This window comes from Pieris rapae, chromosome 5 (genome assembly GCF_905147795.1).
Source record: "Pieris rapae chromosome 5, ilPieRapa1.1, whole genome shotgun sequence".
Classification (NCBI taxonomy): Eukaryota; Metazoa; Arthropoda; class Insecta; order Lepidoptera; family Pieridae; genus Pieris; species Pieris rapae.
The window spans coordinates 10,885,166-10,909,729 of NC_059513.1; the positions used below are offsets into that span (position 1 = coordinate 10,885,166).

General features: G+C 35.2%; 2 protein-coding genes across 2 annotated transcripts in view; one reads left to right on the forward strand and one right to left on the reverse strand.

Moving 5' to 3' along the window:
• Nucleotides 1-202: 202 nt before the first annotated feature.
• On the forward strand, nucleotides 203-3,900 carry LOC111003639 (pro-resilin). Its single transcript, XM_022274267.2, has 2 exons — nucleotides 203-321; nucleotides 3,064-3,900. Exons 1-2 carry the CDS (start codon nucleotides 304-306, stop codon nucleotides 3,538-3,540), a joined length of 495 nt encoding a protein of 164 aa, XP_022129959.1. The 5' UTR covers nucleotides 203-303; the 3' UTR covers nucleotides 3,541-3,900.
• A 2,862-nt stretch (nucleotides 3,901-6,762) lies between these two features.
• LOC111003509 (chondroitin sulfate synthase 1) overlaps nucleotides 6,763-24,564 on the reverse strand; it is a 34,384-nt gene continuing 16,582 nt past the window's right edge. The window contains exons 2-6 of the mRNA XM_022274042.2: nucleotides 14,920-15,060; nucleotides 14,083-14,263; nucleotides 10,002-10,159; nucleotides 9,124-9,325; nucleotides 6,763-8,953 (exon numbers count right to left, since the gene is read on the reverse strand). Coding sequence (XP_022129734.2) covers nucleotides 7,806-8,953; nucleotides 9,124-9,325; nucleotides 10,002-10,159; nucleotides 14,083-14,263; nucleotides 14,920-15,060 — 1,830 coding nt within the window. The 3' untranslated portion in view covers nucleotides 6,763-7,805. The remainder of the gene's footprint in view (nucleotides 8,954-9,123; nucleotides 9,326-10,001; nucleotides 10,160-14,082; nucleotides 14,264-14,919; nucleotides 15,061-24,564) is intronic.

Here is a 24,564-nt window from a genome sequence, read left to right on the forward strand (position 1 = left end):
GACCTTCTGCAGACAAAAAACAAACGACGATATTTTCAACCAGGACAATGAAAACTTCTTTGCATAAACTACGAAGAACAATTGTCGAAACCACAAATGCATTAAGTTTAACCTAAACCCAAAATCATCAACAATCGATCACCAAAATCTTCCTCCAATTAGATTAACACTAGCTGCATCTCCCTAAATTGCACAACCTATCCTTTCTCCGCCCCACCGTCCGCACATTTACTATATATCCGTTTGACACGGTAGGAGCATCACACAAGTTCTTCACGAACCGCAGTGACCCCATCTTACATCATGAAAGCCTTCGTAGCGGTAAGTGTAGTGAAGTGAAGTGAAGTGATCAGTGAAGTTCAGAAATCAATGTGAAAAGCGCGTCACAAATTTGAAAATGGAATGCCTTGATTTCCGAACGTTGGGCTTTTCATTCGTGTCATATTTAAATAGAGAAGTTCTTTATGAATTTTACTTAATCCAAAAAAATATTAGTTGCGTACAAATACTAAAGATGTATTGTAAATTATTATCGTACGTACATTTCAGAACCGAATGAAAAGCCACCACTGAAAACCTCTTTTATATTTATATTGTTATATGCGTTCAATTTACTAAAATATTTTTTTCTTGTAGTAAGACACACACACACAGTAAAATAAATTACAACCAAAAAAATATAAATCAGTTATTCTGAAATATTCGTAAAGCAAAACCTCGCGTAATTGAAATCCTGGGAACTGAACTAATTCAAGTGTCTCCACTTCTTATCACGATTTTAAATAATGCATTTACACGTTTTTCATAAGATATTAATCTATATTTGACACTTGAACAATTGAGATTTAAATCTTGGTTCACACACCATTAATCTGTGTCGTTTTCGTGAATGACTTTAGATCTTAGAACAAAGGAATTGTTTTACTCTCTCTATTGAAAAATATACATTTATAGAAATTGAAAAATCATACGTATTTTTTAATAATTGTTCATTAAAATTTTGAAGATCAATTCCCTTATTTTACTCCCATTTATAGTAATATCTTGCCTCTTACAATGTATGAATTGATAATCAAATTTAAAAATAATATTACAAATCAGTCTAAAAGGTTTTTAAGTTAGGTTCAGTGATTTTTATTTTATGATTGAAACTGTTAGACAATCTCTTTCGTGCATTTCCGACGCATGTAATTGTGCGTATGTAGATTGTGTAAGGAATAAATTATTCCGTATAAATCTAAGATAATCACACCATACCTTTCGCTTGTGTAATGCAGGTCGGAGGTCATTTATTTGCACAATATAAGCTTAATCATTTTCCAACGGAACATAATATGACTTGGATTTTTCAATAATTATATTAATTCAGTAAAAACATTCCTAACATTTAAGTAGGTTAATACTTGGACAAATTTCTCTTAAATGAGGAGTTAGATGTTTCGTATAGGATGGTTGTTCTACTCAGATGGTTAATTCAAAGAAACTAAAAACACTTTGGTTTAAATTTAAAAATTAAAAAAAAATCCCCTGAAGAAAGCGCAAAAATGTGCCTGGCGGCTATACAATAAAAAGCATTCGGTCATCATCGAAGATAACTGATGTCGTAATCTAGAGTCGATTCTAAACACGATTGTCTTGCGCGTGATTCGATTTAAATGTAATCATATGATTAGAATTCGCGGTAATTGACATATTTTATTACTAGTTGCACGTATGGAAAGTACCTTTAGCGATAGTATTATATTACATAAAAATCGCTAATCATTATCTTTGAAAATTATCAGCTATTATCATTTGTAGTATTAAAATATATACGATACATTTCTATATAAGTATGAACTGTGAATAAGAATAGAAAGTCCTTAAACATACCACCTCGGATCTTTGTCTTGTAGATCTAAATATCCTACGTGACTTCCGGTTGTAACGGAAGCAGAAAGGCTAGACGCAAAGCTTAAATAATGAGAGAAATCCCACGACAACTATCTTATATATTTACTCGTTCTAAAAGCGTCCCCATTTCTTTATCTACTACTATTAAACTACAAGTATTTTAAAACTGAGTTACGTGCAATAACATACATAGAGTCAGACGTAAGGCTCCATTATTTCACAAAAGACTTCTTAATGACACATGACCCGTAATAGATTTTGCACAAAAAGCTAATGATCCTATCTTGAAAACACCTCTCTCACGGTAGAATAACCTTTCGTTAAGATCGCGATGTCGATGACGTAACGATGTCTCTAACTTCTGACATTTTGACCCAAGATGCGACTTTCACTCCAATTTATAATGTTATTTTTATTTAGTATCGCGAGTTTTTATAGCTTCAAAGTTTCGCTAAATTTCTAACCGCTATTGGAAGCTCAACTCATTTACTTAATTAAATTAAAGCAATACAGCAAACAGGTGGATATAAATCATCCATTTACTGTATTTTAACATCACATAAACGGGTGATCTCACATGTGGTCATTAATCTAAATAACTGTATGCAAAGTTAAAAGCTGGCGCCACATTATTGCGTGAGAATTTTCGCACCTTCATAATTTATATCGATACTTTTATTTAAGAAAAATGTACTTATTATATATAACAAAATATATTATATTATATAACAATTCATTGAGAATTTTATTTTTTTATTAACAAGGACAAGAATTTTTTGGCACAAACTAGCCTAAATAATTTTCATTCCGCTCCAGGCATTAGTAATCAGAGAAGTAGGCAAAAGTAATCTATGATATTCAACAAGCATTAAAATGTTACACAAAAAGGTGTAAAGCACAGTAGCTAGTCAAATAGACAAACTATTAGGGAATGCGTTGCACGTCTAGTAGCATCGCTAATATTGACGCAACATTATTGAATAACACAATATTAACATACTAGATGCAAATTACTAAGCAAATTTCTACGAGAAAGTTGAAACAATAAATGAGGAAAGGCAATATTTTTTTCCAATTATTGTTCTATTATCATATTATATTACTTAAAAAAAGAAAGCGTCAAAAACTGTTTTGAATAGTCGAAATAACAAATCTTTTTTTTTTCAACAGTGCATAGCCCTGGCTTTGGTGGCGTGTGCCAGCGCCGAGGCCCCAGGGGGCTACAACTACAACCGTCCCTCTGGAGGCGGTGGTTTCCACGGAGGATCCGGTCTCAGTGGGGGAGGCAGCTACCGCGCTGTTTCCTCGGGTTACCAAACCTCAGAGGGCCAAAACGTCGATGCTGGTCTCCTTGAACAAATCCGTCAAATCCTTCTTAAAGAAGAAGCCTCCTCTGGCTCTGGATCAGGATTCGGCGGCAGCGCTCCTTCCTCCTCCTACGGCGTCCCCTCATCATCTTACGGCGTCCCGTCGTCATCCTACGGTGTTCCCCACGGTGGCGGCCGCGTTGTTGGCATCAACCTAGAGGGAGTCCGTCAAGCTATCCAAGTTGCGCAATTTGAGCAGACAGCATCCGGTGGCGGCTACCCCTCTGGTCCATCCTCCTCATATGGCACTCCTTCTGGAAGCTACGGCGCCCCCTACTAATTCTGACCAATGATCCGAACGCTTAAGCGTTCTAATTCGAGCTCGCCCGGCTCGAATGTAAATAAAAACTAGTCGATCGCTACGTACAATGTAGGTGGCGTCGGCTGGCCCACCACACCTGGCCAACGCTTGCGACTGTGCACGCTCACGGGTTACTCAGCGGTCAGCCAGTCGTTGCTGCTGCCATGACTGACAGACTCAACTTGCTAGTTGATTCCGTCAGTTTGACAGAATCGAAGTGGCTTACCGCTGGGAGCGACTCTTGTTTTGTATAGTTTACCTAATGTTAAGACTAGTATAATTTAATATAAGTTTGTTTTTTTTATTTTTTCAAAAAAATAAATACATTTTGACACCGTATTGAATATTTTTTTATTTTTTTCACCTTTTAAGACGATTATTACTTAACGAGCATTCAACAAACTAATACAGTGCCTCGTACAACAACTTAGAGGAGCTAGATTCATTTAAAACCCCTTTTGTGTCACCAGTGAATCTGTGCTGTGGTGCTGTCATGTGTAGTGGCTTCCTATTGGCATCATCTACTTATGTACTGCCAGTCTTCTAGCTCTACAATATGGTGACGTTTTACTCGTCTGACATACTGTTCTTGGTGAGTTGGCACGTTCGTTCGCGTGACAGATAAACCGCTCTTTGTATTGAAGTGCCAGTCTTCGGGTTTAATCTTTGATTGTTCTTATTTGGTGTTCAAGGTGTTCGTAAACTTCGTAATTGGTTATGTACCATGGTACTTTTGCAATTGCTCTTAGGATCTCGTTCTGTTTAGATGGTAATTTAAAGACAATTGCTAAAATTTCTGATTGTTGTATATTGCAATTAAGGACGGCATGCGGCAATTTATAGGTACTTATTCTGATTTTTTTCTTCTACAATAATATCACTACCGAAATTTTAATGATTCAGTGCAATAATTTTCTATTCAATAAAGTGGAATAAAGGCTGTATTTCCTAAATAATGTCTCAATCTTCGTGTCCAAGCGAACATAACTTTCAAACACTCGAATCACTCTTGACCTGAAACATTTCGAGTAGAGTATTCTGAGATTTCTTCAACTTTTTACTGTTGCAAATGCGCCTTTTTTAGCGATGAAAAATTCGTCGAGATCGTTATGAGCCATACAACACGCGATTTTATGTTTCAAGTCGCAGAATTACATTTATCTTACATTAAATTGGTTTGATCCAGCAATCTAAGAAGAAGCTAATAGAAGCTAGAAACGCCTTCTTAGTTGCATTCCCAGTTCAAAATATTTCTTTTTCTCCAAATTTACAGAGGAGCTGGGACGACATAAGCTGCTTGACTTATGATAAAATTTTGAGCTGTAGTAAAGGTTCGACGCGTGCTAGACTTTAGGCGGTGGGTACGCATGAGACCGGCTACTGGCTTACCCTTCATAAATGTCACTGTGGCAGTGATGTTCTAGTCACGGACCGTCATGCCAAAATAGTATAGACCGCTTCACGAGACATACTGCACTTAACGATATACGCCAGTCAATTGGCACCGTCAACGTGCCAAGTCTTTTTGAGCCGACTGGAATTGCAAGAAACGATGGCCAGAGACCGGACGGTAGAGTTTGATTCCGTGGAAGATGGCCTGGGTGCTGGGATGGGATACAACCTGTTCAGACACGCTCGCCCCTTCCCTTCTACTTGGAACCAACAACAAGCGGGTGCGGCTTGTGAAGGGGCGAAAAAATAAAAGGGTCTAAGCTCAAAATTTGGTTTTGTTTCATTCGGTGTCGAGAACCTTGGTTCGTGGGGTCCTAAGTCCAAAGTCTTAAGTTTCATTAGAGATTTGGTTTGAGTCAAAAACTTACTTACTTCCCCCAGGTAACGTTCGCCTCCCTTAAACTTGGTAACCCGAGACGACGGGTTAGACGACTGCTAAAACGAGATAAACAAGCGATAAAAGCTTCAGCACTGATGACCACCAAAAGGTGTACAGATTTTGTAACATGGCAGACAAAAACACGGAGGTACCCTTTTACGATCTTGGTGTTTCGTATCGATGAAACATTTATGGAAATGGCCCAGCACAATGGCTGCCCACACCTGGTTTATTTAACTCATTTGAGGTTGAGTCAGAGATGCTTTAAGTCGATGACAACGAACACATTTAAAATAACATTTTGGATACCCATTCTTGCAAAATACAATATTGTTGGTGAATAATAGTCAAAAGTGCATGAAAACCTACACATTTTTTACGTCAAGAAACGTCAGCCTACGTATGTTTTGATAACGCAACATAAATAAACCTTTGGCTATATCACAATTATTGTTCACAAGTGCTAAATTTTTAGGTTTTTTTAAGACATCGATCGAGTGATAGTCTCTAGAGAGGCATGATTTCATCCTGATAGCCCGGTTATTGCTACTAGTGCAGAAGTGCCACCTTCCAACGGCGTTCCTCCAATTCGGGACATCACCAATCCTGTCCGTCTCTACTTATCTAAGTAAATCTGCCGTAGTGCTTAAAACCTCTAACAATTGGAGTTTAAACGGACGCCATAGCAAAGTCGTACGCCCGCTACTCTCTAAGCTGCAACCGACCTACTTGGACGCTACCATCTTTTGATCATTATGAAACTCAATCCCACGACTAATCGCTTAAATCTCGGACATAATGCTGCGTTACATAATTCACTACGAGATAATAGCGGCACCTGTGTGACGTAAAGGTAATTATGAGAAAGTTATGAATTGTCTTAATTACAGTTATTGTTTAGACATCGCTGATTACATGGACACACTTCGTCTCCATTTGCTTTTTGGATTGCAAATAAGCTGGTACATTGTTCAAGGTAACAAGGGCTCTGTGGATGACAATTTAAATTAAAAATTTGGTATTGGCATTACAGTAGTAAGCGTTAAAAGAAGTGACGCTAAACTAATATAACTATTTATTAAAATTTCGTTAGGAAAATTTGCTCTTTTAAATTGTTAGGCGTTCGCTTATTTGTACCCTAACGTTTATAATTTTACTTTATGCGGATTTATGTGCAAAAAAATTCAACCATGATTTAAAATAGGGTTTATAGGTATGATTGACAGAAAGCGTGATGAAATTTTGATAACGCCTACTACGGACTGTAGGCAAAATGTTTCACAGGCATTGTGACAGAATAAACGTTATAATTCAATGAAATTTAATTGAAGAATCAATTAGGGTAACAAAAGACTGTATTATTAATTATTATTTAATATTGCTCATTTTCAAATAATATACAAAATTAAAATATCATGTACAAAAATATCAACATACATTATTTTTATTTGCTACTTATTATTAAATTGGCACTTCGTGAGCACGACATTCAGGCACTTGCCATTTAATACATTATTCTTGACTATATGTATATATAAACATTCCTGTATATGTTACAAAAATAGTTCAACGTTCGTGATAATAATCAAACATTATATTCAACGAAATATATTTAGTAGATTTTTCTCTTTGCATATAGTAAATATTTTCCTTTTTTTCCAACAATAAGTTAATTTAAATGCTCTAAAATCATAACGTTATATAACACACCAGATAAAAAATATATTTCGTATTAAGACTGTATTGTACCGAAAATAAACTGTTATCAATATTATATATGAAATCATTATTGATAACTAAACATATTACAACAAATTAACACTCGTTAAATCATAATTTACAGTAAATTATTTAATTTAACTCACTGTTTACGAAGGGTAACTGTTTGAGTATTAAAAATATATTCGATACGTATAAAATCTCTTTTGAGTGGAAAAATCGTAGTATTTTTAACCTTGATTAAATAAGAAGATTGCTAAGATTACAATTTTGGTCAATTATTTTATAATTCATTAATGTGCTAACACACTGGACCCCATATACATATGTTTGTATGATTTTTATTCAAGAAACATTCAGACATTCATCAATTATAGCTACTTACTAAAATATATTTTTTGTTCTATAGCTGCTAGTTGAAAATATATACACTTCTCCTACATCTTATATCAGTAAATTAAGTAATTTAAAACTGCCTTGTCGTACAATATTGTCTAGGAACATTTTAACTCTACAATAAATGCTTACAAAAATACAATTCACCAAAGTATGTACAATTATAATTATTATGTTTTCTCAGCGACCGCCAGATATAAACGTCTCGAAAAGTCAAGTCTCACTCTCTTCTGGACTAAATCACAATACTGAATTACAAAATATACATCGAACATCCCAGAGTTATGGCCATCCCGTACTAGCTGGCTCCCTTCTCGCTCTCCTCGGGCCAGAGCACCTCCGGGTGGTTCAGCATGTAATACGTCATGTGTTTCTCGCTCCCGTACGTCGACGCTTTGGTGCCGAGACACATCAAGAACTGACTCTTCTCTAAATTCTTATCACAGTCCACCGAATGGAACTTATGCACCAAACTCTCGTCCGCTATCCTGTAAACCGTCAGATTCGACTTAATCAACGTCTCGAAGAACTGGACGTCTTCGTAGCCCCACCCCTTTATCTTCAGGTCGAAACCGCCCACCCTCTCGAAATCACATTTGAAGATACTAAGTATACCGAAGCCGTACTGCCTAAAATAACCGAAATCGTCATTAATCTCCTTGCTATACTTCAAATCGGCCAATTCTCTGTCCGTTTTGGGAGCTTCGTCCACAAATTTACCCAAGTCAGAGTCTGTCACCAGCGGCTCATCTTTGAACTTGTTGAAATCGTCCCCGTTCACGACCTCGGGGTTGTACTCGCTGAACACGATCGGGAAGTAGACTTGGTGATATTTCACTGTATTGATCCTGATCCGCCTGAGGGTGATGTGATTGAACATCATGTCCACGTCTATGAAGAAGACGAGGTCGTCACTCGCACACCGCTTGAGACCCTCGGTGAGGCCCGCTCCTCGCGAGAAGGTATTGGAGCCCATGTGAACGATCTTCACGTCCTTTCCGTACATGTCGTTGTAGTGGTCTATCAAGGCCTCGGCGTTCCTGTAGTCCAGCGGGTTCTTGACGTCCAGGTACAGGACTACGATTAAACTAACCGCTTCGTCGCTCTTCAGGACGACGTCTTCGTAGTTCTTCATGAAGCGGGAGAATATCTCTTGTCGCCCCATGAGGGGGAGGATGAAATGTATTCTTCTGTCGTATATTGGGTACTCGTAGTCGTTATCGGACCATTTGAGGACATTTGGCAGATTCTGCAGCTTCATCAGACCGCTTTCTATGGCTTCCTTGACGTTGAGCTTTCCGAAGTCGAGGAAACCGGCCGGCTGTTGGCTCGGCTCGTCGAAGTCCGCGTATTCGTTGAGAGGATCTTTGCTGTGTATTTTTTCAAGAATTTCTGGATCCTCGAACGGTGGAGGCTCACCCATTGGCAGTTCGCGTATCTCTGTGGCTGAAATTGGAAAAAATTGGTTCTCATACATATGTTTTGTCATATATATTATTATTAAAAGTTATAACGTTTTATTTAGTTTTAAATAAATTTACAAATTTACAGCGTTTCATTTGACATTGGCACTGAGTGTTTAAAAATTAAATCAAATCACATCCATCGCTGCATACCAGTGAAACTCTGCTGAAGATACGCATGTCTTCGGACAGCAGCGGTCATCTTCCGACCTCGGTATCTTCGGTACTTCAGCAGCAGATCCAACACGTGGTCGACTCCGTGTAGTGGCTGCAGACGAGTGTACCCATACAGTAACTCATTGAAGTCGATCACACGGCCTCGTTGACGGGATGGCGCATTTATTATTTCCATAACCTGGAATCGATTAATGGAAGATAAAGCAGATGATTTTTAACTAAATTAATAAATATACAGACATGTTATATTATATTTAATTCTTATGCTACATTACTTATCGTGATGCAATAATAACCTCGAAGATCTTGGTTATAAAATAATTAGAAGTCTAGATGCTGGACTGTACTGAAGTTCTATATTACTACTATATTACTCATATGCACTTTACAATTAATTAAGGTAACTAAAAATGAGATTGCTTGCACAATTTTTCTCTTAATTAAATATATTCTAGGGGTAGATAAGACCAAAATCATTTTTGCCCTGTGAATCCATTAACTTGTTCTCCATGCCACCTTATACAAGTTATCATAAGTATTTGGTGCCAGTTTGTTCTGAATATTATAACTAGTGGTAAAAAGTAGTTCCACTTCCTATTGATCTGAATTATTACAATGAAAGTAGAAGGTAAAGGACATATTGCTCTTATGATATTAGGCTATGTATTTATTTATTTATTATTTATTAACACTTTGTTGCATTACATAAAAGGAAAATATTAAACATAATTTAATGACAAGCAACTGGCGGCCTTATCGCTTTAGAGCGATTTCTTCCAGACAACCACTGTTAGTAAAGGAAAAAACCACTATGAGTATATTAGATAATATTTAGTACTTGAACGCTCTCTTACCTCTCGAATAACATCATCCAATGCTTCCTTCAGCGGACTCTCGATGCGTCTCTTCGGGTTCGAATGACTGGTGGAATAAATGGATTTGCTGATGAACTCAAATGGAATTATATCTTCCACGTTCTCTGGTTTGTATCTGTTGAAATCAATCGGAGCTCCTGGGGAATATAATATGGTAAATTAAAATTTATACAATTACATTTCGGGTCATCTTCGTAATTATTCAAATTTGCTACACAAACTCTATCCTTTCGCAATATCTTTTTATTTATTTTATTTTATTTATTTAAGTACATATGTACTCTTTGAATCTGTATGTCAGTTTTTGTTTCAGCTACGTTTCACTTTGCTAAAGGCGTTAGTTTCGTTCATTTCTATCATATTGTATTATGACAGAAACTTAAACTAATTTTATAATTAAGTTATCAAGAAACATTATACTGTTGTCAATACCTGTCAACATTATACACCTATATTATAATGCTGTCCCTTCCATAATTTTACATAGAACCTATAAATCATTTGATATAACTTGGAGAGTTAAATAAATCACCAAGTATTATCCAATTCCAACAATATGCATACAGACAGGTCAAAGTAACAGCCTCATTTTTTTTCAAGTCGGGTAATAAAGGTAGTCAAAAGCAAGGGAAAGTAGTTTGTGACATCCTCGGAGTCGCCCTCAAACCACTTTGATCAATTTATTAGTAGAACAATAATTCTAATCTCAACACAACTACTTAGCCCAGTCATATTAGGTAAGAAAAGGGGTCAACCTCGGAATGAAAGATAATAAGCTGCAAATTGGTATGAACCTTTGTTTTGTCATTCTAAATGTTGTCTCAAAAGTCACAATCGTTATCGTGTCCGCGTCTTAAGATATTCAAGGTCAAAGGTCACAAAAATCGGTTTTTCGCGAATATCTGGCTTCCTATCGGTTGAATGAGATTTGCATTTATTATAAAAGTTGTAGGCTATAAAATTCCCTACAACTTTTGTTTAAACTTTTTTTTCATACGACCAACCGTTTTGAAGGTAGAGCGCGAAGTGCACATCGTACAGTCATATACGGCCTAATGCAAGGTCAAGCGTGAGTTATGGTTATCAGTACGTTATAAAGTCAATTATTTACTTGGAAATTATAATTATTAAACAATGCCTATTATTTATGTACTAACTATTAATTATTTATATTTAATTAAAGTAAGTAACTTGATTATTTATATATAATTATTCATATTTAAAAAGCACATTTTATTTTTACACGCATTCAGTGGCTGTGACACGACTTCTGCGCTAATTAAAAAAGGAAAAAAAACTGTTACTAGAGCATTGGAAAAAATTCCTGATTTAGATAAACTGGTGGAAGTATTTCAACAAGAAAACTGCCCAAAACAAACATTATTAGAAAATGGAGTGCGCATCTTGTTGGCATTATATAATGCTCCAAAATCTGAGGACAACATTGATCATTTCCGCTACACGCAATTCATCAAATTTACAAAACTAAATAAACCTGTACAACTGTCAACACTTCCACCAACAAGTGTAGCAGCTCATCAACACATAAAACGTGTCTACTACCAGATTCAAACGTGGTTAGGGAAGGACTTAGAACCTCAAGAATGGGGCTGGATGCTTGAAAATGAAATCCTGGAGCCCATACGAACGTTATTACCTCCAGCACCAGCCGAACTACTAAACGTAATATATTGCAATTGCAAAAATGGTTGTGGTTCCCGCTGTGGATGCAGAAAATCAGGGCTACAATGTTCTTTAGCTTGCGGCCAGTGCAACGGACAAGCTTGCCTCAACGCTTCACTGTATCCAAGTAATCCCGATGAAGAAAATACATATGATCCCGATATTCTGGAAGGTTTGGAGATGAACATGACAGATAATGAGGATGATGACAGTGAATCGAACATTTTTGAGCGACAAGAAGAAGAAGATAATTAGCTTCCATTTCCAATTTCATTACAATTAAAATCAACAAAGATACTTTTGATATTTGAACTCACATTTTGATAAATGTATATTATGCCGTATTTAATAATAAATAAAAATATGTGTTAAATATATACTCTTACTATCATTTTAACTTAAAATAAAACTAAAATATATAATCCAGAATTAATAATATTTTATACTTAAATAGTTAAATATGAATAATTATATATAAATAATCAAGTTACTTACTTTAATTAAATATAAATAATTAATAGTTAGTACATAAATAATAGGCATTGTTTAATAATTATAATTTCCAAGTAAATAATTGACTTTATAACGTACTGATAACCATAACTCACGCTTGACCTTGCATTAGGCCGTATATGACTGTACGATGTGCACTTCGCGCTCTACCTTCAAAACGGTTGGTCGTATGAAAAAAAAGTTTAAACAAATGTTGTAGGGAATTTTATAGCCTACAACTTTTATAATAAATGCAAATCTCATTTAACCGATAGGAAGCCAGATATTCGCGAAAAACCGATTTTTGTGACCTTTGACCTTGAATATCTTGAGACGCGGACACGATAACGATTGTGACTTTTGAGACAACATTTAGAATGACAAAACAAAGGTTCATACCAATTTGCAGCTTATTATCTTTCATTCCGAGGTGAAAGCCCTAATATGACTGGGCTATAGTCCTGGCAGTATTAACACAAAAATGACCAATTATCTTAAATACTTATTAAGATAATGGTAATAAGGAAATCGACGGAGATAATTTGAAGACCTTGATATTCATTTGAGTAGTACAAAGTTAATAAAAACAACAGTCTAGATTTAAACATTATATAATAATCGAATTGTACAAACAAAATTAAATACGCTTAAGTTTAAATTAATAATTGCGTAATAACAACTATGTAGGCTATATTTTATTTAAAGCAAGATACTTTAATACACATAACCGCTGCAACCCGCATGACTGAACATTCGTGTAATCCTCGCCGCATAGAATGCCATCGAACTATAGATAATATATAGGTACTAATGATTTGACATATAACGTAATATGATAACAATTTTTAGGAAAATAAATGATTGTTTCGGATTTATCACACTTTTCCAAGAAATATATTAATGCAGTTTACCATAACTTAATTGTCAGTAGAAAAATAAACGGAGTCTTTCCTTCGGCTTTGTTCCCTTTGGAGTAAGTGTTCCCAAGTGCACAGACGCTAGTTAAATTTTAGTCGGCGCCTGGTAGATAGTACCGGTGACCACAGAGGTCAATACAGTAAAGAAACGCAGAAAAACTTTTAAAAGTCGAATTAATGATGTATTTTTCAATTTTAAATTATAATTACTATGTAGGTTAAGAATATTGTAAATACTGTATATTTGTGTGTTGAAAATAAAATAATGTCGTTAAAGTTGGAATTGCATATTTTAAACAATATTACGATCACGAAGTTCTTGTTTTCAAAATCAGAAATGTCATTCGTAATTTTATGTGGGACAACTGGCAATTAGCTTGGTGTTAAGTCATGTTTTTTATTTATTTATTTACTTTAAAAAAAAATGCAGGTTACATAAGTTATTAACGAGCGCCCTTATCGCTTACAAACGATTTCTTCCAGACAACCCTAATATGCAATAATAAAAAAATGAACAAATACGGAGGGTATATAAGAAGTGCATAATTAATTAACAAAAAGAAACTCTTATTGAAATAATATGTAACTATTAATAAATGAAATTACTTAAATAAAATCTAAACAAAAAATATAAATAATAATATGTATAAACAAACATCTAAAAGATTAATCGAGTCACAATTAATATATATAAGTAGTAGCCAATTACGAGGCAGAAGAAAAATTATCAAAAAGAAGATTTTTAAATTTTTTAAAGACTGAGCTCGTCTGATATCAATTGTCATGTTATATGAGTATAATAGCGTTGAGAATAATTATTTTCTAATAATTTATCTGTGGTAAATTTCGACCAGATCCTTTATACCGTTTGTCATTTAAAACAGTTAAATTTATTACATTCGTAAATAACATTTAATTGATTTGAGGTCTGACCATGTTATTTAAAAAGTTCATATAGTAAATCTTACCTAATATATTGTTGTCACCCAAATAGCCTGGCTCGCCGATTTTAGCTGGAAAAAGAGGTATGCCTTCTAGAAGCATGTAGTCGGCTACTTGGTCTGGCTCCACACCTAGTTTCTTGAGTGATGACGCGATATCTCTATGAAGGTCTAGGGTGGATTCGCGAAGATCCTGGATTTTTAAGTTCTGGAACCGACAAAATGAAACTTGAAAACGTCTCTCAAATACGAATAAGGGTGTACTTTTAAATATATAGTTAAAAAGCCCAAAAAATCACTGAAAGCGCAAATCATAAATAATTATGAATACAGGTTAATTTCTTAAAATTGCGTTTTGTGCTCACAACGAGTTCATTGCCTTATAATTATTTAACATTAAATAATATCTGATGGCAACCTGATATTACCTTTATAAAGAATTTTGTGGGTTTTATTAAACACCTACGGCTGTATTATCCTTTCGGATATTTTTTAAGTTATTTAAAGTTGTATTTTATGATAAATCTTTAAAAAAAATTTTTTTATTTATTTTTTCAAATATCGCGTCCTTGTTTATAAAGCCTGAGCTTGTATAAACAACTTTGGTAAAACTTGGAACGACGACAGTTATTACGTCCATTTTTAACTTTATAAAAATATAGTATGTACTAACTTTCACTCAGGAAACAGTGTTACTGGGCGATATATTGAGGTAATATTTGTATTTTTAGATATAACCGAGGTCAACCTGGCAAGGGCCCCTATAGACACACATACAGAGACACAAAGAAGGAAGGAAGGATCGTAAGTACATTTCACGAAAGCATGTCTTGAAAAAGGTATTTGTGGGTTTAAATAGAATACCTTAAAGTAAGTATGCAGCCGGTACATCTGTCTGTGGTCTTTTACGGGATGGAGGGTTATGGCTCGATGGACCTCCCGTTTCTTCAGCCGGCCAGTGTAAGCAGCTGTTCCACTGCTGTTGTGATGAAGTATCGTTTGCATCTGAAAGGATGTGGATAAAGATAAATCGCTGGCCTCAACCAAGATTATATATGTGTGAAATCAGAGCGTTTTAGTCACAAGTTATTAATAATTAATGGTATTATTGCACAGTACTTAATCAGATTTTCCATGGTGAGGTAAACGTTGCATATTTCTACATTTTATGTATGAAAGATTTTTTATTTTCATTAATTGAATATGGTAAACCTAAGTACGTCATCTACGCATCTTCATCATCATCATTATACCAAGAATTATAGATATTAGTTTTTGAGTATGTTCATGTGGTATTGAAGTATTTTATCTAGCGATTTTCAATACGTTAAAAACAATTATCAAAACATGAAGCTTGGCGCATCATGCATCTTTGGGACGATACGGGATGCAGAGAGTGTGGAGAAATACCGTGAGGAGTTAATATGCAGGATTAGATTAGTAACTAAGTACGCGCTAACCTTGTAGATTTGAGCCCCGGTTAAGCTGTAACGGTCTTGAAAAAGATTGAAATAGTGAACAGAATGAATGTATTAAAAACAGATGAAGAACGTCTCAATTGGGGGTAACAGGATTTAAAATCGTAACTTTGAGGTCAGACATCGCAGCCGATAGTGTACTAAGTGTTTATAAACACAAGCCCTCTAATAGCCAACTAATAGCTTGATACTATATGCATATTGCGAATAACGGAACGTGGAAACGGTATTTTTAAATAATATGCACATTTCAAATACATATTACATTCCTATTTAGAAATGACCTCTAGGTTTGGCACAAACTCTGTTTCATTTCAATTGTGCTAATTAAGAGATACATTCAGAACAAAACAGAAGCAATCGTTGTCTCAAACATAAAATTTCGTAGATAATTTGTGCCATTTCTATACAATACAATTATTGTATAGAAATGGCACAATTAATTCAATAATTAAAAAAAAATTAATTACACACATGATGACATGATGAGTACAGTGAAGAAAAATATTTCATAGATTTCATTCCATTCTTAAAATTAGAATTACAAATTCAAACCACGCGAGACGTAGTATTTAAAAAAAACTCATTTTAACTCATTTGTACATTATACAAACAACATAGAATTGAAAACAGATATTTCTGCAAACAGTTCGGCGTCAGAAAATTTCATGGAATAGAGTTTCCTGTTCCATTTGAGGTATTGTAAATATTTACAATACCATTACAATATATAGTTTTATATATATATATATATAATGATGATATATAAAGGGCAACATATGCAAGGGTTATTATTGTATCTAGATATTTTAAGTCTATATTTGAAAAAAAATATTCAATTGCTAGATGGCTAACAATTAAAAAACCTGACTTCTGAAATTAATTTCGCCACATTTTTCTCGGTTCTAAATCGATGTTAGCTATTTTAAGGGATATTGCAGGTAATTCTTATAACACAGTGTATGTTCCCTAATAGAGACTGTAAGTAAAAGGCCGGCAACGCATCTATTTGCATCCATAGCCTATAACGTTAGCTATTTAAAAGAAGAGAGCAGGTAGATTTTTGCTGTTGATTTCTGTTTCAGCATTCAAATATACCTATCTCCTTCTATCTTTTAGATAAGGAAAAAGACAGCTAGAGACAGCTAGCCAGCATAGATATTTTCAAGGGCCTCATAGCCTAGCGGTCTTTGTATGTGGCCGCTGTGGTGAGGGGTACTGGGTTCGATTCCCGGTTCGAGGATAAGTTTTCAATTTATCCTCGGCCTTTGGTAGGGTTGTACGGTACCGGGCGAGTGCTTAAACCGTACATGGTGGGCATGGTTGAATTTCTATAGAATGCAGTGGGCAACTATAGAAAGGATACTGTGTAGGTTTAGAACGTAGCAATACGTTCTAGGCCGAGGATGGTAATTACAGTGGTCAGTAATTCAACATTCCTTTTTGTGGTCTGACGATCTTGCTACGCCCCGCGCTGGTGCATTGACGGTAGGGGCAATCCGCCCAGTCCTAAAAGACTGGGTGAATAGACATTGGGGTGCTGTGACGTTTCGGCTATCGCAGATATTGTCTGGGCATGGATGCTTTGGTCGGTATTTACATAAGGTGCCTAGAAGGGAGATGCATCCGTTGTGCCACCACTGCGGCGCTCCAAATGACACGGCGGAGCATACTGTGGCTGAGTGTGTCACCTGGACAAGGGAGCGTCATGACCTGGTATCGGTTATAGGGGCGGACCTCACTTTACCGGGAATTATAATAGCCATGCTAGGGAGCGAGGAGGCCTGGAGTGCAATGGTCTCCTTCTGTGAGCATGTAATGCTGCAGAAGGAGGCAGCTGAGCGACTGAGGGAGAGGTCTGGGGATGATTGTAGAAGGACCGGTAGTTCAAGGTTGGGGGCTCGACCTCGAGTAGCCCGGAACCGCAGGTCATGATTAGCTCTCTATGTCGGATATAAGCCCGGGTCCCTTGGGTAGAATGCCTAGCGAACCCCGAGGGCCCATCTTAAGGGCGTGTGATGGGCTGAGGTGGTTTTAGTGGGTAGGGTCTCGCTACCCCTCTGAATAGCAGAGGGTTTTGAGTGTAGATCCAGCCCCACAGTCCCCGCGTTAAGTTCGATTCTTGATGCGGGCCTGCAGAAGTGCATTTCCACCTCATTAAAAAAAAAAAAAAAAAAAGCATAGATATTTTCAAGGCCTTACTATTATTTATAAAATATAAAGCTCTTAATATTAATATATAATATATGAAGGTAGATAGAAAGGGCTAATGCTGGATTAAGAGCTAAGCAAGATACACACTTTATATTTAAATTCACCTATGTATTTTGGAAAGGACGGGATCTGGTAAACTGGAAAGAATGAAACACATTAAATACATAATATAAACAACTTACACAGTTATCAAATAATGCAAAACAAATCCATTACGGGTTAAAGAGCGCAGTAAAATTGATTTAAATTAATTCTTATCGCACACAAAGATGTTCGGTAAAGTATTTATTTATTTATTTGGAAACAAAACAGATACATCTATACACTAAAACAGGTAAAAATAAAGCATACTATTTACACATTGGATGTATCCACAAAAGGTTTCACTAATAAAAATATGATACAGAGCAAAACAAAACAAAACATGACAACACAAAATGTATAAAGCCGGACAACGACAAATATACCTGTAGCTATTAAAGAGAAGAGACATACAAGAATTAGGACATCAACAGTTGTTTTAAATTATTTTTAAATAAGGCACTAATATGTGTGATATTGTAATAAACATTTTCTATTATACACGGGAAATTTATTAAAACACTCGACAGAAACTGATGAGTTGTCAAGAGACCGTTAGAGTGTAACAAATGCCGCCGCAGGGTAGAGGCAGTAAGCTCATGATTACATCTCACATTTTATGGGAGTTTGACAAGCGATTAAACATTGATAGTATGGCCTACGACGAAGTTATTATTACGCGGTACTTATAGGCCGGTGGTTTAAACTTTTCATACAATGTGTTTTGGCATCCGATTGCGTTTGCTGACTATTTTCTTTACGTCGTCGGACATCGAGGCGCGTGAGCGTTTAAAATAAAAAATAAAATACGTTTATTTTGGAACATAGGATCATGATGGTATCACTTATTTCACGTCATTAAATTCGAGCCTGTTGGCATCCCTAGTTTCTTTAGGCATTTTTTGCCGCACACTACCATTGTAACACATTGAATTTAGTAATCAATTCGAGGGTCCTTCGAGAAAAGTACGTATCAATTTCTAAAATGTCGGCAACACAATCTCAGGAATCGCTTGTACATTTTACTAGTATTAGGCGACGTAATCATATTTGTATGAAAAATTGACGAAAGCAGTCCTTAAATAGTCTAAAAGGATAAAACAAAATCATCATTTACATGACTAAGTCATATCGTTATTAATTTATTAATCTTAGAATATTATGAAGCATAGACATAACAGGATTGAATAACCTGCGCTGTTACTCTCAATGGCCATACTAATTGCTTGTTACGACAGCAGCGCTACGAATGCTGAGAGATCTACATCGGCACAGCTGCACAGCAGATCTACAAAACGTCGGTGGGTATCCATATCGCTCGAAAGTTGCAGAGTACTGGCACGTTTCGAACTGTATTTATCAATCACTAAATCCATAAAAAAACAAACATTCACTGAATTATTATGGTTGTCCGTGATCTATAACATGAACCTGAGTAAGTAGGTCGGCGTATATTAGGTACCGATTTGCAAATGTGCGTAAACAATCTTTCCAAACATCGGCCTACGTAATTCGAGAGGAATCTGGTAAGTTTTAAGTCTCTATTTGAAGGATTTTTACATTAAATCGACTATTAAAATGATGTCTTCCCAGTAAAATGTGGACAAGACAAGCGAGCAAAAAAATTAAAGTAACGGACTATTAAAACGATCTTCTAAAAAGTATACATTGAAACTACAAATCACATTTTATAAAAAGAGTTAGTGTTTATTAATCTGTATTGTTTACGTTTCATTTAACATTAAAAATCACTTTTTATGATAAAATAAATTATTTGTCAGATGAAGCTCCTCCTGGAAACAGTATAAATAATCTCTTAGACTCATAATAAATTGTAACCCCGGCCCATACATATACTAAATTTTCATCGAAAGATGATGATGAGAAGAAGATGTGAGCCCCGGGGAGGTTTTATTTTATTTAACCCACATAAATTTCTTTCTTCTAACCCACATAATGATTATATTATGTAAATTAACTAAAATATAAATGTTACTGTTGAAGAAGTCGCGAAATACTGCTAAAATAGACGAAATTCCGTTGTTATATAACTTTAAGAACACTATAAAAACATACAGGAATATAATGTATACTAAACTCTTTTCGATTCACAAATATGAAAATAAAAATCACCTGACGCGAGACAATTTCGTATTTCCAGACTTTTTAACAATATAACCTATTGTTAAAAACTGACATAGAAAGAATGTCTAGAACAAGCTAATGAGATGTATTTTGACTTTTGTATTGTTTGCAAATCACTGGTTCTGGCGAAAGTCTTAACAATGTTGCATAAAATAATATTTCTAAGGTAATATAAATAAACTTAGTTTATTCATTATTTTAATATATATTAATATATATCATTGGCTTTAAAATATTTACAGGGCCAATCTAAAGGGCAAGTAGGTAATCACATCCTGTGCCTGAAACATGCTTTTTTGGGTCTGAGGAATGCCGGTTTTTTTCACGATGTTTTCCTTCACCATACGAGCAAGTGTTAAATGCGCACATAGAAAGAAATTCTATTAATGCGCAGCCGGGTATCGAATCTACTACCTCAGGGATGAGAGTCGCACGCTGAGGCCACTAAGCCTGTCATACTTTATACACATTTATAATATAAGGATAGCAGGTTATACATGTAAATGGCAATACTTGGAGGCTAAAATTGCTACAAAGATTTTTCGATAGCATCTGTTTTATTGTTATGATAACACAGCCTTGTCCTAATACTGAGTGTATTTATCGAAATTTTGGAGGCTAGTTAACTAAACATATGGCAACCATTTATATACATTGTAGAGTCAATAACGAAATAAATTATTACAAACCGAGTGACGGTACTTTAAGCGCTAGAACAAAGGAAGCACCCACTTTATGTCTAGCAGACGGACACGCGAACTGTCGTGAGGATATGTCCATCCCATCTCTGAATATCCTAGTGACCTTCACGTGTATTTTGGTCTCTTATAATTAACGATACCAACGACAAGTTTAAGTGATTAACTTATTGTAAGGCCACAGCTAAAAGTTATTTTTTAACTGTGATTACAAAAAAAAGATGACGCCATATAGGCGATTGTAATTTGTCACCGTCGTGTTAATTTATGCTTAAACAGCAACTCAATGTTGCATTGTAATAAATGACTAAATATTTAGATTTCATGTATTATGAATTATCGCGCTATGATTTTTATTTTAAATGTAATATTATTTATATGCAGTGTTCCTCTAGTGAGTTCAGCTCGCAACTATCATCTCTGAGATCGTAGGTTCGATCCCCGGCTGACCTCCAATGTACCTACTTTCTGTCTTACGCGCGCAGTGCACATTCGTTCGAACGGTGAACGACGTGACTAAACCGGCTTGCCTTAGACTGAAATAAAAAATGACGACGTATGTCAGGCACAGGAGGTTGCACACCTACTTGCCTAGTAAATTGATAAATGATGATTCTTAAATACAGAAATCTGAGGCCCAAACCCAAATAAACAATGCATCAGCAACTTGTGTAATAATGTCTGTGAATCAATTAACACATTATATAAGAAAAAAGGTCGGCGTGAAAGGACCGTTCGCCTAATAAGCAAGTGCTTATAAATGAAACCGATGCAAAAAAGGCATCAACTCCAAGGCAAGGCCAAGACCAATAAAGGCTTGTATTATTTATTAAACGTGGAAGAAGACTACCTTGTAGCTGAAATGTTGAATGTAGAAATGTAAGAATATTCATTTGTAGATTTTTATTTTACCTATTTAAAACCTTGTATCGTAAGTTAAGTTCGATGGCGGTCGTGTTAGATAAGTTTAAGAGTAGTGTTTAGTTGCAGGAAAATATTTATGATATAACTACGATACATATTATACAAATTAATACCTGCAGCTGAGTTTCATCAAAGGACGTCGAGGCAATACGATATTCCAGCCGTATCACCACAACGTCCTTCGTTCCACAACTGAGCGTTTGTCAAGGCAGTTTTTGCCGCGAACCACCACTTTGTGGAACCAGTGAAGTATTTCCGAACCCATTCGACTTAGGGTCCTTTAAGAAAAGATAGTACCAAATCTTAAAAGGCCAGTAACGCACTTCCGACCCCTCTTTGGAACTTTGGAAGTCACATGAAGGTATAGTTAGTTATCCCAAAGAAATATGATCCGATTTAAGGTATGACTTGCACTGCCCCAATATTTATCGATTTGCACCCACTTGTAATGATTTTACGTGAAAACAATCCGTCCATCACCTAAATCCATTGTTTGTTGTTTGATTTTTGAAATAGGTCACCGATATTTGACAAAATATCGACGCAATCGTACCGACTGCGCCAGTTAAGTTTCGTGGAGGTTGTAGTAGATATGTTCAATTAAACTAGTTAATGTTTGAAGCTGGGTGTCAATTGACTTATAGGGCCCATTCAAGGTATTAAGTAAGCAGTATAGAGGTGGGGGGGTCTTTGCTTTTCTTGTTTGGTGATTACGTCAACAGTAATTATTTACTTTTTTACATATATTACTCACATGTCATATCTAAATTTGATAACGAAATGGATTTTCAAGGATTCCAATAAATTCTTACGTTTATGTACTATTCTTTTTAAGAGCTTAGTTATGCTGACAAGAGGGGTGGGGGGTATGAATTGCAGTAAATCTGCTTACGTTATACTTGAAATATACATTTATTAATAAATAAAGGGGTTTATGTAGCTGGATTAACAAAAAACTAACTTAACTTATTGAAGTGTTCTTAAATCTAAGTGTCACTTATGTTATTGGACATTAAACTAAAGAGGTCATTTTGGCTTCATATGTGCGATGATTGCTTTTGTTTTCGCTTCTAATTATTAAGTAAAATATATATATGTAATGTAAGGTTACATTACTAGTGGTCCATAATAATATAATCAGTTCAAATGTATTTATTAAAACTTTGATCGTTTGCCTTCTTTGTTTTTAATTCAAAAGCCTGCTACCGAACTCTGACGTGTATAATACTACTAGATGACCCAGTTCACCTTACTGATAACACGTGTCGGTTATCTCTTTGTACGGATATTTTTAGATAAATATTGGGTCGTCTTTTTTAATTTTGCAATTTCAATGATAAACTATTGCTCTGGTATCATTAGTAGCGTTTTACTTGATAAATGTCAAGAAGATCATGTCTTTGGCTTAGACTTTATAGCTACTGCTGCTGCTTCTGACCTTCCAGCATAATCGTTCTGACCACTGACTCTGTCTAGGATAAGTGCTGTATGAAAATAGATACAACAGCACGTAAAGTATAACTTTTATATTAGATTGGCAATTTTACTTCAAATAATGATCACTGGGTAAGAGACGGTAAACTTATAACTCCCCTTTTTGCGTGAGAGGTTAAAAAGTATCGCAACCGTTGTGCATTATTAGTATGATACATCTCAATGACGGCAATTTCTTTTAATAATGCAGCCGAGAGCGACGACCTCGGCCAATCACGCGAATTTCGTTGTGGTATCAAGGTCAATCTATGAAATATGAAAACTGAGAGCTTCACTTCATGTATAGAATACGTCGTCTTGCAGGAATTCTTATTTTATGGTATTTAATTTAGGATCGGATTAATTATAAATGTCTGTAAGAAAACAAGCTGGCAGTTCAGACCTCTCATTAAAAATTAATACATTTTTTATATAATAGGAGGCAACCGGCAGGAGGCTCACCTGATGTTTAGTGAGTGAGTTAGTTTAGCTGGACACCCAAAATGCCAGAAGACTTGCAAGTGCGTTGCCGTCTCTTTTACTTCACCTCTGGCCGAATTTCAGCTTAATATAGATCGTTGGATCCGTATTGTTGTGCAAAAAATTAGTAGTAAAAACTAAAATTAAAATATGTTCACCATAATTACCATAACTCATGTATTTTTAGTAGATATATCTTGTCACATAAAGAAAATGCATTATATATGATGTGTTGTACCTTTATAAATAAACATATTATATTGATAATGTTATTTACAACTCCTAAAATAGCAGTTACTGTATCGACAGGTCGCTCATGGCTGGATTTTATAAATTGTACGTCCATTTCTTATTTGAATCTTCAGAATTCATTGTCGTAGCGATGGCGGAAGAAATGTTAAAGATACCGTTTTTTCCTTCCATTTCTTCTTTAATAATGATATCACGAGTTTCTCATGGTTACTTCGCAATGTAATGTGACGATCCATCGTCCGGCGAAAGTGACGCAATCAATACATTAATATTATATTGTGTATTGTTTGTTTGTACTTGGGAATACTGAAATGTCAAAACAATGGCTTCTGCAGCCCTTGAACCTCGGTGATGTTTAAAAATATTAAAGTATAATTCAGATTTTTAACAATTTCGGTATTATAATTTTAGTAAACTACAAATCATTTAGATATTTAGTAAAAAATTAAATATGTATTTTTTAATATTCGATTTTCTAATTAGAGTGCATGTTTAAATGTAAAATATTTTTTTATGCTACTCAATAGACTTTGCATTTCCAGAAAACCCGAAGTACTAAATACATAAAAGGAAATTTTAAATTTCTTATTATAGTTCCTACCGTCCTCAGAATTCAAGAAATAAACAAAAAGAACATTTTAGTTATCCTTGAATTCTGAGTTTGTCTAGCCGTCTTCGAGATTTGCATTTAGCAACATATTTTGATATTATTTTTTAGACATAACAACCATTCCATCGAATTTAGGGATAAATAAATATTTACT